Below are 16,910 nucleotides of genomic sequence, written 5' to 3'. Positions count from 1 at the left end.
CCTCCTGGCCAGGCGGCCTGCCCTCTCTCCTCCCTCCTTGGTCCGCAGGGCAGGGGCAGGGGGTCCGCCGACCGAGGCATCCCTCGGGGTCCCAGCGGTGCAGGAGCCGGACGCCGCCCCCGGCTGCGGGGTCGCCGCCGAGCAGCCGGCGATCGCTACAGAGGCCCCCGGCCGGCGCCCGGTGTCGCGACGGGGCGCGGCTGCCGCGGTCACCTGCATCAGCTCGAACACGTGGCGCTCCTCCCCGTACTGGGGCATTTCCGGGGGTATGTGGTGCGGGGCGGTGGTCGCGTCCATGCCGGGTGCAGCGCGCCCGCTCCCTGGAGACCGCCGTCGCTAGGGCCGCCGCACGCGTCATCAGCGCGCGCCCGCTCCCTGGAGACCGCCGTCGCTAGGGCCGCCGCACGCGTCATCAGCGCGCGCCCACCGGGGGCAGGTGCTTCCCCGCCCCGGCCTCACCCCGCCGTCTGCACGTCTCAGCGGGCCCGCGAGGCCTCTCCAGCTGCGGCCTTCTAGGACCGGAGGTGCTCCAGCAGGGCCCCGGGTGCCGAGACGCCGAGGGGCACGTCCACACCCCCCCACCCAAGGGGGCGGGTCCTGCGCTGGTTCCGCCAGCGCACCCCGACCCGGGCGCTGACAGCTCCGAGGGCCGGGCCGGCTCTGCTGTCCGGGCCAGAGTTTCCCCATCTTTAAAATGAACAGAGGTTAGGGGACGGCTTGAGAAGGTAGGGGAGTCCCTGGGGGGCTCCTAGGGGGCTGGGCGGGAAGGCCTGGGCTCACGGGCGGGGCCAGGGCGGCCACGTGACCCTGTTGCCATGGCACCCGCGGGAACAATCAGGCCCGCGGCCCCTCCCCTTCTCGTCGTCCTCCCCCCCCCCCCCTCACCTCCGCAGCCCTGAGAAGGGCCCCAGACACCCTCGGAGGCACTCCAGCTTCAGCACGCTCTGTGAGTGAAGGCCGCTCTAGGACCAGCGAGGTGCAAGCGGGCCGGGGACGGAGCCACCGGAGCCCTGGGGCAGGGGGAAGGGTTGGGTGGGGACCGCCGCCGCCGCCGCCGCCGCCCCGGGACGGGGATGGGGTGGGACCTGGGGGGCGGGAAGGAGCGCTTCAGTTGCGCTAATGCCCAGTGGGACAGAGGCAGCCTGGTATCAGACGCTGCGCTGGACTGAGAACTCTAGCTTTTTGTCTTTTGCCATTTTTTCGGAGGAGCTGCTGGTTTTGAGCTCTCAGTGCTCTTAACAAAACTTGTGGGGTCTGTACATTATGGACAGGACGTCCGGCATTGTCAATACAGACTGCTCCGAGTTCACCTCCTGGCTCCACCTAGCCGTGTGAGCCTGCTCTGCTCCGTGCCTCACTTTCCTCCCCTGTGAAGGGGAGATTATGGAAGGATTTCATGAGCTAATGGGCCTGAAGTATTGGTAGCTGGCATGGAGGAGTGCACCATGTGTAGGGGCTACTATTAGTCATATTATCTCCTTTAACCTTTGCGCCAGCCCTGAGAAATAAGTACCTTCATTCCCATTTTACAGGTGAGAAACTGGAGGATCAAAACGGTGAGAAGTAGTTGGCTGAATGACTTCGGGCAAGTTATTTCCCTTTTTGGGGCCTCTTTCCTCATCAGTTGTTGATCGTGAAGCATTAAAATCAGAAGTCCCCTTGCAGATCTTATCCAAACCACCTCATTTTACAGATGGATAAACTGAGGCCCAGAAAGGGGGGAAATTCTTGGCCAAGTTCAGTGTTGAGCAAAGGCAGAGCCAGGGCTTGACTTCTAGCCAAAGGCTGCACCACCAGCCACTTGCCCAGAGATATGCTCTCCTGTGTAAAAGGCTCCAGTTCTGTCTTGTGCCCTCAGAGCTGCTTCCTCAAAGCGTGCACACCTTGGTTGGCTTTCAGAGCCAACTGCAAAGACAGCTGGGGAAGAAAAAGCGTGCCGCCTCCCCCTGAACAGGGAACACAACAACCAAACCTGCAATTTGCACTGGAGAGGTTCAGTTTGCTTCCTGGACATTTCTGAAATGACTTGCCTTTCTCCTCATTTATTTTAAGCCCTAGGCGCTTTTCATACCATGATTTAATCTTCTTTAGCAGCCTGGGAAAATACAAATCAATTAAAGCCTAAAACCTATTGGGTAATCATTTTTTCCTTCCTCCTCCCCCAGATCGAGAAGTGCCTGCACCCTGTGCCTTTCATCCAGACTAATTTGGCTGCAGTGACTCTCGTTCAAGGGACAATCACTTTGGATAGCTTATTACAGCTCTTCTCACGACATTCCTGGCGTGCATGTCACAAGTCGCTAGGATCAAGAACCAAGTCAGTTTTGCTCTCAGGGGCTCTTGGGGCCACCAATTGAGGTAGCATTGCATCTGTAGAGAACTTGACAGCCCCAGGAAGCCCCAGGAGGGTGGCAGGGAGGCAGACACATAGGGCAGCCCTTCTGGATGGGGAACAGAGAATTGTCTCACAGGAATGGAAATGAGACCCCAGGGTCCAGCCAGTGCATGACCCCTAGGGGGGTTCCGGCAGCTTTTCAGGCCTTTGGTGTCCTCTCCACCCCACCCACTGGCTTCCAACCCTGGCCAATCTGATGTGTGGCATGCCTATCTCTATGGACCATCATGGGAGGGAAAGAGGGAGCTGTCCAACCCCAGACTTTATGAAGTCAGGCAGAGCCAAGTGGGAAATCCTGGCCTGCTCACTTCTAGCTGGGTAACTTCAGGTTTGTTGTTTCTCAAATAGGGGTAATCATGGTACCTTCAAGGTGAGGACTTAACGCATGGTCAGCGCTTTCCTACAGCCCTGTTGAGAATAACTGCTGTTAGGAGGATTGGGGTGGGTGTTCAGGATATCCTTGAAGGCTGGAGCGTAGCTCTAGTTTGTCTGCCCCCCACACACCCAGCCCCTGCAAAGGACCCTCTTGCAGACAGAAGCTCTTCATCCCGACATGCTAGTCCCACTGCCCTGCTTGCTTTTCTCTTTAGCAGTGCCCTTATCTAAAACGTGGTTCATTCACTCATCCTTACTGTTGGCCTCCCATACTGAAAGATAAATCCCTCCAGGGAAGGAGATATTGTCTATTTTGTCCAGTGCTGTGTATAGCCCAGCACTCAGAATGGTGAGGAATGAATGATGAAGGAACGAATGAATGCATGATGTGCTTCTTACCCCTTTTGGCCTGCAGTGGTTCTCCTAGCTTTGTGTGATACTTGGGGTCCTTTAGCCTTACCCTGTCCACTGCCTTCTGTGCTTGCTTTCAGTTTTCTCACATAACCCCCTCCCAGCCTCCAGCCAGGGGCCCCACCTCTCCTCTCCGGGAGTCTCTGCTGCTTTCAGGGCGCACACCATGCCTGTCGTGGCATGCCCCCTGACTGTGTGCACACGGTGTGATCACAACAGCCCTGAGCGCCCTGGCGACCAGGCACTGCCACGTGCCAGGCCCTGGGCTCCACACTGCCACCTGCCACCTCCTGCAGTGCTCACCCCAAGGCTGGGAGGCTGACACTGTTCTCTCCTGACAGCCTGTTAGTACTCAGAGACCCACCCCAAGGCCGGCAAGGAGTGGAACCAGGATTTGAACCCAGGACTATGCAACTCCAGGGCTTGGGTTCTTCACCACCCACCCCAGCTCTGAGCATTTTGGAGGAGGGCTAGACAAAGCATATGCTCCTTCTCCTCCCCAGAAACCCACCTGTGTGCTGGGCTCCAACTTTTCTAGGCTTCAACCCCAAGGTCACATGTAAGCCAAGCCCCAGGCCTGTGGTAGGTGAGGCAAGTGAGGCACTTGCCTTGATGCAGACTGTGAGGGGTGCCTGAAACCCCGGTAATCAGGACAAATAACATCAAAATTAATGCAAAAACTCCATTGAAAGGGAACTATTAAAAATGTGAAGCCAGGATCAATATTACTTGTTCCTTTTGCTCAGGCTTACCGGATCAGCAAGGCGTGGCACTGGATCGCATCCCACATTTACTTAAAATTCAGATACTTTGTGGACTTTCTGGTATTAACTTTTATTTCTCCAAATTGTGTGACAAATACTTTTACCTAGCTCGATTGCTGAGTTTTGGGATGTCCCTTGAAATGTCACACTGAATGCCTCACCTGCCCTGGTAAGCCTATACCATGAGAGGCACACCCCAAAACCTTGCCCCCCCTTTCCTGTGTCCACCATTTCTGCCTCTGGGCAGGGGGAGAGGGACTGTGGCAGGTGTTCCAGGTGTCTGTAAAACAGCAGGTGCCCACCGCAACCCCACAGCCCAGGCTCCCCTTCTCGCTTACCCACTATGGGCAGGGTGCCTGGCCCAGGCCCAGGCCCATGGAGCTGCAGCTGCTGTGAGCAAACACAGGCATCATGGTTCCCAGGGTGCGGCCTGGGCACTGCTGCTGAATGCGCTCCCTAGGATGTACAGTAGACCACTGAGTTTCCCGGGGTACCGTTATCAGGGCCCATCCTGGTGTGGCTCCGCTCCCAGATCTCCCAGTTCTCAGCTTTGCTGCTCCCATCATGTCCTGGAGGCCACCTTCTGATGTGTTCTTGCACTTCCTTTCATCCCTCTTCTTGCCATGGTGATGCCCTCCCTGCTCCAGCCCTGCTGTGGGCTCAGGATGCCGAGGGAGACCCAGCAGAGAGAAATGCCTTCTGTCCCCCTCGGGCTCGGTCCTCTACCTAGGGCCTGCCAGGAAGCCTGGAATGTCTTCTTCCCCACCCTTGCCCTTGCCAGGTGGTGTCTGGCCCCTTCCACTTGCAGCAACTCCCTCAGACCCTAGGTTGGCCGGCCTCCTCTGACCCCTGCTCATGTGGGGCGTGTGTTGTACTGGGTCCTTGTGATGGAGGCACAGTGGCTGGGGCAGCTTTGAGGACTCCAGTTACAGGTCAGGAAGCCTGGGACCTAGAGTGTCTCCAACAAGCTTGCTGTGACACCCTGGACTTCTGTTCCCCCCTGCCCAGGAGTTAAAGGGAGTTGACCGACCAGGGTCTCCAGTTCGAGCACTCTGTAAATCTGTGACCTCTGACATCTTGCGTGGGCTCAGCAAAACTGTGATGTCACAGAGAGCAGAATCCACAGGCTCTGCTCACAGAGGAGATTCTAGACGCATTGTGGGCTATCTGAACCATGCTAGGGACAGTCTGTGAGGCACCAAAAGAGAGCACTCCCTGTGGCGTGAATATTTCCTATCAGGCTCATTCTTTCCATGAACGTGGGAGGCAGAGAGGAGTTGCCGAGGGCCAGCCCCTACCCTGAGAATGTGCAAGGCTGAGATCAGGGCTCCTGACCCAAGCACAGAGCAAGGAAACCGCCTCTTCTCAGACTTGACAATCCAGTACAGACTCTTCCGCTGCTTGGCCCACTGGAAACAGTCCCTAGACTTTCTCACGAATTGCAAAGGGGCAGGTGTCTTACGATTTGGTCCAAACTTATAAAAATCACAGATTTGATACTCTGTGACCTATTCTGTGATCCCCTCTGTTGCTGACAGCACAGGAAGGCATCATAGGCTGTGTGTGCGTGTGTGTATATGTGTGTGTGTGCATGTGTACCCCCACAGCCTGGAGAGACTGAGGACCAGAGTAATCTTTGTCCATGCTTGAGAGAAGGAAATCATGGTTCATGGCAAAGTACATGTCCTTGGAGGGTAAAGGGACCTGGGTCAGGCTGTATTCTGTCTTGGACAGCCTGGGGGGATCTGGAACTAGTGAGGTGCTCCCCGGAGAAGGCCCTGGCCATGCTGGTCGGGGCCTCCAGAGCTGGGTCTGCAGTCTATTTCTGAGGGCCTCATACCTGTGCTCTTGTTTGTTCCCTGTAGATCCCTCTCCTTCTGTGAATAATCGCTGAGGAAGACAATGAATGAGGCAAAGGAGTCCCTTCGGAGCATCGAGCAGAAATACAAACTCTTCCAGCAGCAACAATTCACCTTCATCGCCGCTCTGGAGCACTGTAGGGAGAATGCCCACGACAAGATCCGACCCATCGCCAGCATTGGGCAGGTGGCGTCCCGTGGGCTGCCGGGCGGTGGGGCCAGAGTTCCCTGGGGACTCCCGGGCAACACCTTGCTTGGAAGGTGAAACTGAGGCTCAGAGTGCAGCAAACATACTTGTGCCAGGGTCAGGACTAGTGGGATGAGCCCTGCATCCCCTCCCCAGATATGTGAGTGAATAACAAAGTGGTTACACATGAGGGCTGGAGCCTGCCGACCAGGGTTCAGATCCCAGCTCAGCCCCACGGCCCCTCAGGGACCTCAGGCCGAGAGTCACCTGTGTCCCAGTCGTCTGCTCTGTAGAGTGAGAACAACTGCACATCCCCAGGGAGTATGTGGATTTAGGTAGATCATGAGGGAGACGCCCCGCCCGTGTCTGATGCCTGTGGTCCTGGCTGTGCGATCCCACTGGGGCCTGAGAAACTGCACCGTGCTGGGCACATTGCTCTTCCCGTGTGCAGATTATCACAGTGTGCTCTGCAGGACTTGGAGGCCTGGAGATGAGACACGCCTTCCAGGAAGTAACCCACACCTGGGTGGGAGCCTCCCAACTGTAGACGTGCTGCGGGCCCATGGGCCAGCTTGTGGAAGGCCAGTGGTGCATGGGTGGGGGTGGGGGTGGGCAATGGAACTCAGAACTCCTTAGGAGAAGCACGTGTGCGCCCCCTGCCCCCCCCCCCAGAACAGCAACCCTTGCTGGCAGCATCCTTTAAAAATCCATTCGTCTAATAAATGTAAAAGCTTCGCCCAGTTTTTTAACTTGAAAAGTTTTAAACCTACAGAAAAATACCCTTTGCCCTGAACTATTTGGAAGTTAGCCACAGCCTTTCTAGCCCATTCCCCAATGGCTCAGACTTCCAAAGCCAGTGGACAGGTTTTTGGCGTCGGGAAGGAACATCTGCGACCCACACCCCCACCGCGACCCACACCCCCAGCCCGACCCCCAACCCCAGCCTCTGCTCAGAGTCTGCATCAGCAGTTGGTGACCCCTGACAATGCATGCGCACAGGGGAGTGGCCTCCTTGCCTTAAGTCCAGCGGGAGGCTCTTGGTAAACAATGCCCCATGGTCTGACTCTCTGTGTGAACTGTTGATTCTTGGTGCTTGCCCTGCCCTCCCTGGGCCTGGGTTATCCTGAGGTAACCCGCACACACACCAGATAGCCGGGTGACTCTGTGTTATAGCTACAGCGTGGTGCCTCAGGTGGCTGGACGTGGTGCCCCGCATCCATGGAGGCCGCCAGAGCCTCCCCCCTCTTACAGAGCTGCTGTCCTTAGAAGGAACCACTCAGATCATTTGGGAAGACCTCACCCCAGCAAAAGAAAAGCAACCGGCAGTGGCAGGAAAACCCTGGCTTAGACTTAGGAATTTCTGGCTGCTAGAGGAAGGAGGTAATGCCCCCAGCCACCAGTTTGTCACAGGGCATGCGTTTGTGAAGTGGGCCAGTGAATCTGGCCTGGACCGGAGCCAGTTCCTCCTCAGCCCACGGCTAGGCCTCTTGCCTCTCCCGACCTCAGATCCAGAGTGATGGGCAGGGCAGTGGGGGAGGTGGGGGGGTGGAGGTTGCATGGAGGGGAAGAGCCCCTGCCAGGGAAGGACCTCCATGCCCCCTGAGGAGAGTTAAAAGTGGATCAACCATATTACCATTCTGAGCACCTTTAATGATTTCAGAAAGGTTTCCCTGCTCTTGTACCTGGAACACCTGGGAGCTTCCGTGTTGTTTTGGCATTGAAGCTCTTCATCCTAGAGTTGATTTCGGTGTGTGGTGTGAGGTAAAGACTACCTTTTCTTCTCCTATGGAAGATCCCTCTCCCAGGGAGAGGCCCTGGAAACATAGGACAATGAAACTTCAAAGGATTGTAGTGCCTTCTGCTTGCTTCTCACTCCTGAGGAGTGGGTCCTCTGAGCAGGCTTGAGGCATGAAAGGTCAGGGAGCACCCCTCTTTAGGTATGGGCTGAAGTGTGTGGGGCCTGGTACAAGGTGGGAGCTCAGGGCCCAGAACTGGGGCCAAAGGCCAGCCTGGCCACTCTCCCTGGTGCCCGAGCAAGTGATTTGACCTCTATGAGCCCCCACTAGTCACCTGCAAAATAAGGACTTGAAAAGGCACCCAGCGCATAGGGCTCAGGTGAGGGTGTTGTGAGGGCCAGGCCGCAAAGCTCAGCACAGTGCAGGGGGCACTCCATGATGTTAACTGTATATAGCAGCCTGTGCATGCAAATGCTTCAATGTGACTGGCCTCTGCCCTGTGACTCTGGGAGGCTGGGAGGAACAGGGGTGTGGGGTGCTGCTTCCTGGTGTTTGGCCCAGAAACTCACCAGGGGCCCAGTGGTGCTGCCTCAGCTCCCATCGTGTGGGCCCTCACAGGTGCAGAGCTACACAGAGCACTACTGCAACAACTCCACAGACCGGCGCATTCTGCTCATGTTCCTGGACATCTGCTCGGAGCTGAACAAGCTGTGCCAGCACTTTGAGGCCCTGCACTCTGGCACTCCGGTCACCAACAACCTGCTTGAGAAATGCAAATCCCTGGTTAGCCAAAGCAATGACCTAAGCAACCTTAGAGCAAAGTAAGTCGCTTCTGGGCCTGTTTTGGAGGCCCAGGCAGCAGGGCGGGGCTGGAGAGAAGGGACCCAGCAGGAAGAAGCAGTCTTCTGCATGAGGGCAGGTGCCTCCAGGCCCCCTGCCCAGGTGGGAAATCCCAGGCCCACTGATTTATTGGATGGCCCAACCCCACCGATCATTTTACTGAAGCTGAAGATAGAGTGGGACGCAAGCCCTCTCACTGGAGTTGACACCCGGCAAAGGGAAGGGGATCACAGAGCACATGTTCCCAGAAGCCCACAGAGAAGTCCCAGCCCTGCCAGTGTGGCTACCTAGTTAATTCTGCGCCCTCAGCACATATTCTGGAGCATATGGTTTAGTTATTGGGGTGAAGAAGAGTCAGAGGGACTAAGCAGTACATTTTGGAGCAGTTATGGCAGGTTTCCACAGCCCCTAATCTGGGTTTCTACAACCACAGGTGAGTGGTTCCAGAGTCCTGCCCCTCACAACAGGATTAGCTAGGGTTTGTTGCCCAACATCTGGTAGAGAGTGTGGTATGGCCCATGCGGCCCTGAAACCTCCCCAGGGGATTCTGATGTCTGCAGTCTGGATCAGAGCCTGCCCCAGGTCTGGATGAGTCCCTCTTGCCACCCCACAGGTACCCTCATGATGTGGTGAACCACCTAAGCTGTGACGAGGCCAGGAATCACTACGGAGGCGTCGTCAGCCTCATCCCCATCGTCCTGGACTTAATGAAAGAATGGATCGCCCACTCGGAGAAGCTGCCCCGCAAAGCACTGCAGCATGTGAGTGAGTCCCAGGCATGCCAGGAAGCCATCGGGGCGGCGGCCACTCATCCTTCCTGGACCACAGGCACCCAGCCTCGGTTAAGAAAACACAAATGTAGGCAACTTACAAAAGACAGCCCCAAACCTAGGAGGAATGACAAGGATGTTCAAAACCTCCCTGGAGACCACCTGGCGGGAAATTGTAACTCAGAGCTGACAACCTGCGTCCCGTACAGTGCTTTGTCACTTAAATTGGTCTCCGCTGTCTGATCCATTCTTTGGCACCCACAGCCCCTGCCACTGATGAACCCCAAGGGGGCCTGCCCAATATACTGTCGAGAACCTCTCTCCTTTCTCACTTTAACTTCTAAGCTCTTGCCTCTGAGTGTCAAGGTCTGTGCCAATGAAGAGGACCCCCACTTCCAGTGTTGTTGGGAGAGGGTGTTCTGGGGAGGCAGCTGAGAGCTGGGGCCACTGGCCTGCCCACGTGCACCCTACCAGGCCCGGCCACGCTGCAGGTCTGGCTTTCCCGGTTGATCCACCGAGCTGGAGGCCTCTGAGCTCCTTTCCCGCCATAGGGGCAAGTAGGCAAGGCTCAGCTCTCTGCAAGACAGGGCTGTTCGGCCTGCCGGGAGGCTGAGGGCCAGCATGACGAACTTCCTCAGTGTGATTAGGTCTCTGGGCCAAAACCCAAAGTGGAGTGAACCTGCCTTCGCTTCTCTTTTACTTGGGAGAGGGAGACCATGCAAGAAGCCGCAAGAATTCTGGTCTTATGGCTCCTGTGCAAGGACGGTTACCTGATTTTCACAACACTGAAGGCCCCGACATTATAAAATGTGTCTCTGGCTTCTGAGCTTGCTGGAAGTTCTCTCTGACTGTTGGTTTTTCCCTTCACAGGGGGCGACTTAGCTTCTGTATTCTTGCTTCCTCGAGCGCAACCATCAAGAATAAAAAGTGTTCTCCTACCTCTCTGCCTGGCTCGGGTTTCCTGGGACTTATCCCTTAAAGACAACTGCATTTATCCTAAGCCCTCAGAGGACACTGGGCAGTAGCCTCACAAGCAAACCGTGAGCAGAGAGCAACCACTATAGATGCTTGCACTCAGGAGGTTCATGCCAAAGACCCACAGGCCGGCACAGGGACTCCTTCCATAGTCAGAAGCTATTCAGATGAGAATCTGAATAGACCTCTGAATTTTCCAGACAAAATAAAAAACTGCCACCTGAGTCTGCTTCTGCCATTAACATGGGCAGAGCACACTGATGTCCGGGGGCAGCTGGAAATGTGCGTTCCCAGGAAGAGATGTGAGGCGAGGCTGGATCTAACAGCTGGGTAAGGTATTTCCTGCCATCTTCCAAACACCCAATAACATCACAGAAGGAAGGTGGTGGGTGCGGGCTGCGCCAGACCAGTAAGCTCTTGACAACCTCGGTGTTGTTGGGCTCCACCAAAAGGACTATTTTTTTTTAAGATTTTATTTATTCATGAGAGACGGGGGTGGGGGGCAGAGACACAGGCAGAGGGAGAAGCAGGCTCCATGCAGGGATCCTGACATGGGACTCGATTCCGGGGCCCCAGGATCATTACCCTGGGCTGCAGGCGGCACTAAATCACTGCGCCACCATGGCTGCCCCAAAAGGACTGTATTAAAACCAACGGCCAGCAACCCCCAGGGAGGTGAGCACACTCTAAGCATGGACAGCAGGGCAGGCCAGCAGGCGGGAGCATCTTGGAGATGACTCAAGTCACCCCTCCCATGTCCCCGTGCCACTCCAGGGGAAAGGCAGGGATCTGAGGCAGACAAAGGTAGGACCTATGGCTGTGCCAGGTCATTGGCTAGAACACAAGGGGACTTACAGAGACCACAGCCAGATTCTACTTGTCAGCCCCTCCTCCAGCTGCCCGAGGAAGCCAACCAAGCCAGGAGCCCCCTGCATCCAGACAGGTCCCTGCTTTACCTGCAAGGCCTTAGGAGGCCAGCATGAGTCACTTCATGTCAACACAGCAGAGTAGTGCAAAACAATAGATTTTTATTTGTTCACAGTTAAACACAAGCAACTGCCTTGACATTTTAGAACATTCTAAGAAGGACAGCAAACCCTTTTGATTCCAATTCCCATTCATTTAAGATTGTACCATTTTCTCTCGCAGTTCTTGTTTATGGCATCTGACGTGGATTGTTTGACATGCTTTTTAAGATCGAGGCGGGAAGGTTTAAACCTTTTGACGAGAGGACTTTCTCAAACTTAAGTAAAAGCAGTTTAAAAAAATCTTTTTTTTTTCACTGATGGGATCCCTTTACACTGCAAGTTAGCCATATGTGGTTGATCCATGATTGAGTTATAAAACTAGATTACGTCTTAGCAAAATCTGTTCCTCCGTAATATGTTTATTATGGTCCATAGAAGTCTTCTGAAAAGTGATCACTGATTCTTCCTGGTGCAAAATGCCTGGCCGCCTCTTTGATCAGCCAAAGTATCTGCTGCATCCAGCAGCGCCGTACCCTCCTGTCCAAACACTGTAGCAAGGTGGGGGAAAGGATGAGGGGTTGACATTGGCGGGAGGGGGTCTCAACGCTCAGGACTCTCCTCTAAAAGATCTATTCCAATGGTTCAACTATCCTACTTATCCCACAGGATGGACAATTCAGTGACAATGGGAAGGGAAGGGGGCAGGGGGAAGGGGAAAGGGGGGAGGGGAAAGGGGGAAGGGGGAAGGGGAAGGGAGGGGAAGGGGAAAGGGGAAGGGAAAGGGGCAGAGGGTCCTCTGCTTTCAGTAATTGTTTTCAAGGCCAGAATCAGTTGTGGACACAGGTGCTCACTATCCCGGGCAAGATTCCCTCTTCTCTCAGGTGAGCACGTACAGACTGGAGGACGGTGTGGAAAAGATGGAAACACCCTCCCCATGCATGTCAGACAGGCAAGGACGGGAACATGAGGCTCAAGGAGACAAGGGTCACAGCAGCAGCCTCAGGACAGGCCCCAACCTAAACTTGCTCTTTCACCTATACAGAAAAGCGCCATCAAGGGCACTGATTCCTCTGCAGTGTCAGGGAGGCTCATGTGACACAACTCTGGACAGAAGCACATACATAGACACGGTGGTGCTGGAGACGTGTTCCGGCACGTGTGCCTCGGGAGTGGACAGGGAGGTGTGCTGATGGGTCATTCCTGGAGCCCCTCTCTTCCCCGCAGGAGACAAGCTCTGGGTGGGACTGTGCTCGTCAGGGACCACCCCAAGAGGGGTTGGCTTCTTCCAAGAACATTCCCAGGCTGGGTGGCCCCTCACCTGCCCAGCAGCTGGGGACCAGGCCTCCACTCTGCCCACACCCTTCTTACACCTGCATGGCTTCCTGCCACCTCTCAGGGGTCTCCATCAGAGAAATAGTCATCTGCATGTGGCACTTCCTCTCACTTGTCTTCCATTCTGGCTTCGAGTGGCATGTTCTAGTATTTGGTACAAACTCCCACTGTCTACTCATAGCACATGCTATAGTCTTTACACACAGACACCCAATTTTTCATTTGAAACCGTGAGTCTGAACTGCTGCGGCCCAGCTCATAGGGATCCCCTCATTGCCGCCACTGTATCAGTCACCCCCTCGTATGCAACAGCAAGACTTTGGCCTTTTGTGACAAAACCACTGGAAACTACACAGGTGGTGGCAAATGGGGCCAGCTCAGGGCCTGGAGTTTCATGTTCTGCTGTCCTGACTTTGCTCTGTGATGTGCCAGCCTCTGGGACCACGGCGGCCTGCTGGACTCCCAGGCTCCCTGCTCAGGAGAGCTGGCCTCTTCCCCTCTGCACAGCACATGCACTCCGGCTCACACAGTAGCTTAACCTATCGCCTCCATCTGTGCTCCCGGAGCCTGGTATGAACCCCTAGCAGCTGAAACACAGCTGAACACTAGGGAGGCCACGTGTGCCCACCTGCCGCACCCAGCTGGGCCTAGCACTCAGCTGCACGGATGCTTTTAAAAAAAACCTCTTGACCCAAAAAATGACCCCTGTCTCCTCTGTGTCCTGCCTTTGGATCTGTTTTCTCACCCATGACAAGCCCCTCCTTCCAATATCATACTAACAATTTTTGTGGACTTTATGGCAAAACCCTGTCAAAACCTTTTTTAAAATCCCTCAAAGTCCTGTCTGGGAGAGGTCCATGTGCATCTGTCCTACAGCAGACTCAGGAATGTGCCTTCTCTGTGGAGACAATGCTGCCATCTCCGCCCGCCCCTGCCCCACCCCACCCTTGACCCCCACCGCTGATACTGTAGTGCTGCTTTTGAAAACAAATTTCATGCTACCCAAGAAGCAGACTCCAATCGCAGGGCCTGTGCCGACCCTGGTTAGTGTCATGTGGGGATCAGAGCAGGTTACGCACACTGGCCACATGGCCCTGAGGCTGACAAGCCTGCTCTGAGTGGTGGGGTGGAGGCTGCTCAAGCCCGACGTGGGTCAACACCAAGCCGCTTGAACCATCTGGTTCTGCCCCTGATGCTAATTATTCTAAAACATTTGCCTTGCTGGCTCCCATATTCAAATTCTCTCTAGTGTCCCTCTACTATCACCTTTCCATCCTTAAAAAAACTTGCCACAACCCGATCAAGTGACCTGTTGATTCCTGGCAGGCAGGTTTATAGTTTTTAAAACTGAACTAAATCTGGCTACTGACTTGATTCCTGAAACTGTTTAGGCTGGGTAACTTCAACATGCATCCAGGCCTCAATGCCCCAGCCTTGGCTGAACAAAACGCATGGCCCGCTAGAACCCAAAGGAGGCTGAGCGCAGCTCCCCTGGGTGGGCTGTGGTTGTCGAGCTGAGCAGACAGCTGGGCAGGAGGGATGTGCCAAGGGCCCTGGGCCCAGACACCTGCCTTGGAGCCTCCAGCACAGGTTGCAGCCCACTTCACCATGTGGCCACCTCCTTCCCTGGATTTTTACAATCTGCCCATGTTTTTTAAAAGGTTTTTCTTTCTTTACATTGGCCTCTGCCTTTGCTGATTAATCAGGGAAAAGGCTTTGATTTAAATGCCGGGTGTCTTTGTTCTGTGGCACAGGTCTCTTGGGCTGGGGGAGGGTGAGCATTTTGACCTGGTTTCAGTAGGTATCCAGTTAACATTTTTTTCCCTTTCTGAATTTGTTGTTTTCCTTTTCTAAAACTGAAGTAGGAATAGGATATACTCGATTTTAAGCTTTCCTTTGGACAAATTCACCACATGGGGTTATCAGTAGTCCACAGAGGACATCCAGCGGCAATTGCCAGGTGGGGCCAGGCCAGGCACAGTCGAGCACACCTGAAGATTCTGTCCTGATGAGGCCTTGTGCCCTTGTAGTCTTGGTGACACAGCATCTCTCATGACCTAGCTCCCTCTGGTCAGAGGTGCTAGAATATTTACTGCAATACTACATAGAAGAGACCTTTACCCTCACATGCTGGAAGCTTCTGTATGCGGTAAGATTTCGTACTGTTACAATCCGTCTTTTCCCCTTTCATGGCTGACCCCTCTTTTAACTCAAAGAATAAAAAGAGGAAAACCAAGTTCATCAGCTCTTTCCTACCAGTCTCCCCCTGCCTCAGCAAGGACACTAAGCAACAACTCTTAGGCTTCTAGCATCAACCTCCAGAGCCTGCATTGAGTTCAGATGCTGTGCTGGGTCCCCTCCCCTGAGCATGTGTGGTCATCCCAGGGTGCATGTCAGACTAACTTTGTCAATGCTCAGCCATTACTAACATGCAGGAAGGGAGCAGGATCAAGCTCCCTGGAGGGCCAGCCCCAGAAAGTTAAGGTGATGTGAGAAAGCTGTTACCTTTTTGGTGGTTTAGAACCTGCAATGGTGAGGCGGCTCTACCAGCCTGAGAAGCAATGAAGAAATTCTTTGGACCTTCAGAGCCTTTCTGCTGCAGCATCACCAAGAAACATAAACTCAAAGCCTTAAAGAGGCTCATGGGAACACAAAGGGAGAGAGGCAGACAGACGGTGGCAGGGTGCGGGGGGAGTGGGGTAGGGATGAACCACGAGGCTCAGCTAGCAGATCCCTGCTCCAGGGGCAGTTCCCCATCCACAAGGGCTTCTCGGGCAACTACTCAAGCCACCAACCTTCCCTCCTGCAGAGAGTAGGTTTTTACTGCCCCCATGCCAGCCTGGTCAGAGCAGTCCCAGCTTTCCAGCAAACACCAAATAAATAAGAGGTAGGGGGGAAGGGGATGGAGCATTCCCTAAGGGGAAGGATGGTCTCCACAGTGCCAGTTCCAGACTTCTCTAACAACAGACATTTGTTCACACAGAACTTTCTAAGAAGCTTATCAGAACTGCCAAAAGAACGTAAGGGTGAATAAACCATTGTTTCTCTAGATCTGCTGCTTCAGATGCTGAACTTCAGAACCAAAAAGCAGTGAAAAAGTCTCATGTAAAAAGTTTCCACATGAAGATGACCAGCCTTGCAAGCTACATCCCCGTGGAAAGGGATAAAACCAGACTTACCTGCAACACCACCAATTACCTGGGCTAACGGAGAGCCAACCCATTCTCCAAGTTTCAGGAAAGGAGAGAGTGGTGTGTTAGACTCAAAGAGTAAATTTGGCCTCATATTGCACAGGTTCAAAGGGTGCAACCATTGTGGGGGAAGGAAGAAAATAAAGCTACTGAGGAACGCAAACTGGCCCTCGGATTAGTCCACACTGCTGGGTAAATTAAAGACAGGCTGGGGAGTGGGCTGAGGGGAAAGTTAAGAGGCATTTCAATGCCAGATCCAAAAACCGTTCTGCATTCAGTCAACTGTCAAAAGGACCTCCATCCCATTTCCACCGCGTGAGCTAGCCACCCAGACCCTAGAAATAGGAAAGCCTGGGAACGAGCATTCACACTTCCTGTTCTATGCCAACAACCTGCAAGTTAACACTGATTGACCGTCATCCTTCACTGTGTTCATGATGAGTCTCATTGTAGTCCATGATGTGGAGCTGTCCAACACTGTCTGGGTTCGGGGGGGAGGGGTGTGGGCCATCAAGGGTTGGGGGAATCTTGGCTTCCACACCCAGGTCTTTGCCCAGTTCTGTCTTTAGCGTCTCAGAAAGGCTACTGATGGTCACACTGTCCTCATCACACTGGCTCTCACTCTTATTACGAAATAACTCTCGTGCCTTCATGCCTAGGAAGCTTTTTGAACTGGGAAGGGAGCCGACAGTCGTGGGAATGCTGGTGGCAGGCTCTCCCACGGTCGTTTCCCACCGACTGCTGAACAGGCCTGCCCTCTGGTTGGGGGGTTTCTCTGGGGTTGAAAGCTCGCTGCTGCTGCCGCCACTGCTGCCACCTCCACCCCCTCTACTTCCACTGCTGCCCCGTGCACCACCAGGCCTGGGGGGCTTGGTCTCGCCGTTGTGGCCAGATGCCTCTTCATGGTGGTCTGTTACAGAATCTGAGCAGCCATCCTTACAACAGGCAAGCCTATAAGAAATCCAGGGGGGAGAAAAGGGACAGTGTTGGCAGCATCTGTGCTGGGAGCCATGCAACTACAATGGCATGCTCACACAGACACCGAGCTCTGCACTTTAGAGCAGAGAACCCAAGAGTGAGGTCTCAGCAAGAGAAACCGAGTCTCAA

General features: G+C 54.5%; 3 protein-coding genes across 17 annotated transcripts in view; 1 reads left to right on the top strand and 2 right to left on the bottom strand.

The window, feature by feature from the left end:
* The window catches only part of AK8 (adenylate kinase 8), a 128,054-nt gene extending 127,757 nt beyond the window's left edge, over positions 1 to 297 (bottom strand). Inside the window, exon 1 of the mRNA XM_055331272.1 lies at positions 214 to 297. Coding sequence (XP_055187247.1) covers positions 214 to 297 — 84 coding nt within the window. The remainder of the gene's footprint in view (positions 1 to 213) is intronic.
* A 161-nt stretch (positions 298 to 458) lies between these two features.
* Positions 459 to 10,270, top strand: SPACA9 (sperm acrosome associated 9). 13 transcript variants are annotated; one of them, XM_055304980.1, is made up of 6 exons: positions 459 to 725; positions 1,533 to 1,556; positions 2,166 to 2,317; positions 5,811 to 5,991; positions 8,346 to 8,548; positions 9,181 to 10,270. In XM_055304980.1, exons 4-6 carry the CDS (start codon positions 5,848 to 5,850, stop codon positions 9,578 to 9,580), a joined length of 747 nt encoding a protein of 248 aa, XP_055160955.1. In that variant the 5' UTR covers positions 459 to 725; positions 1,533 to 1,556; positions 2,166 to 2,317; positions 5,811 to 5,847; the 3' UTR covers positions 9,581 to 10,270. The 13 variants fall into 13 exon arrangements, with proteins under 13 accessions (XP_055160955.1, XP_055161037.1, XP_055160788.1 ...); XM_055304726.1 differs by lacking the exon at positions 459 to 725 and adding an exon at positions 917 to 946; XM_055305062.1 differs by lacking the exon at positions 2,166 to 2,317 and having other exon boundaries at positions 1,533 to 1,585.
* A 1,050-nt stretch (positions 10,271 to 11,320) lies between these two features.
* The window catches only part of TSC1 (TSC complex subunit 1), a 50,736-nt gene continuing 45,146 nt past the window's right edge, over positions 11,321 to 16,910 (bottom strand). For all 3 annotated transcript variants that reach the window (XM_055322131.1, XM_055322122.1, XM_055322137.1), the window contains exon 23: positions 11,321 to 16,754. In XM_055322131.1, coding sequence (XP_055178106.1) covers positions 16,220 to 16,754 — 535 coding nt within the window. In that variant the 3' untranslated portion in view covers positions 11,321 to 16,219. The remainder of the gene's footprint in view (positions 16,755 to 16,910) is intronic.

Source organism: Nyctereutes procyonoides, unplaced genomic scaffold (genome assembly GCF_905146905.1).
Source record: "Nyctereutes procyonoides isolate TBG_1078 unplaced genomic scaffold, NYPRO_anot_genome, whole genome shotgun sequence".
Lineage (NCBI taxonomy): Eukaryota > Metazoa > Chordata > Mammalia > Carnivora > Canidae > Nyctereutes > Nyctereutes procyonoides.
The sequence above is the reverse complement of the archived record's forward strand: the minus strand, read 5'-3'. Positions and strand labels throughout refer to the sequence as shown.

Coding starts and splice junctions, on each gene's coding strand:
- SPACA9 (XM_055304642.1), top strand. CDS start 8,163: ATGATGTTAACTGTATATAGCAGCCTGTGCATGCAAATGCTTCAATGT. Junction 8,549..9,180: donor CTAAGCAACCTTAGAGCAAA/GTAAGTCGCTTC, acceptor GCCACCCCACAG/GTACCCTCATGATGTGGTGA.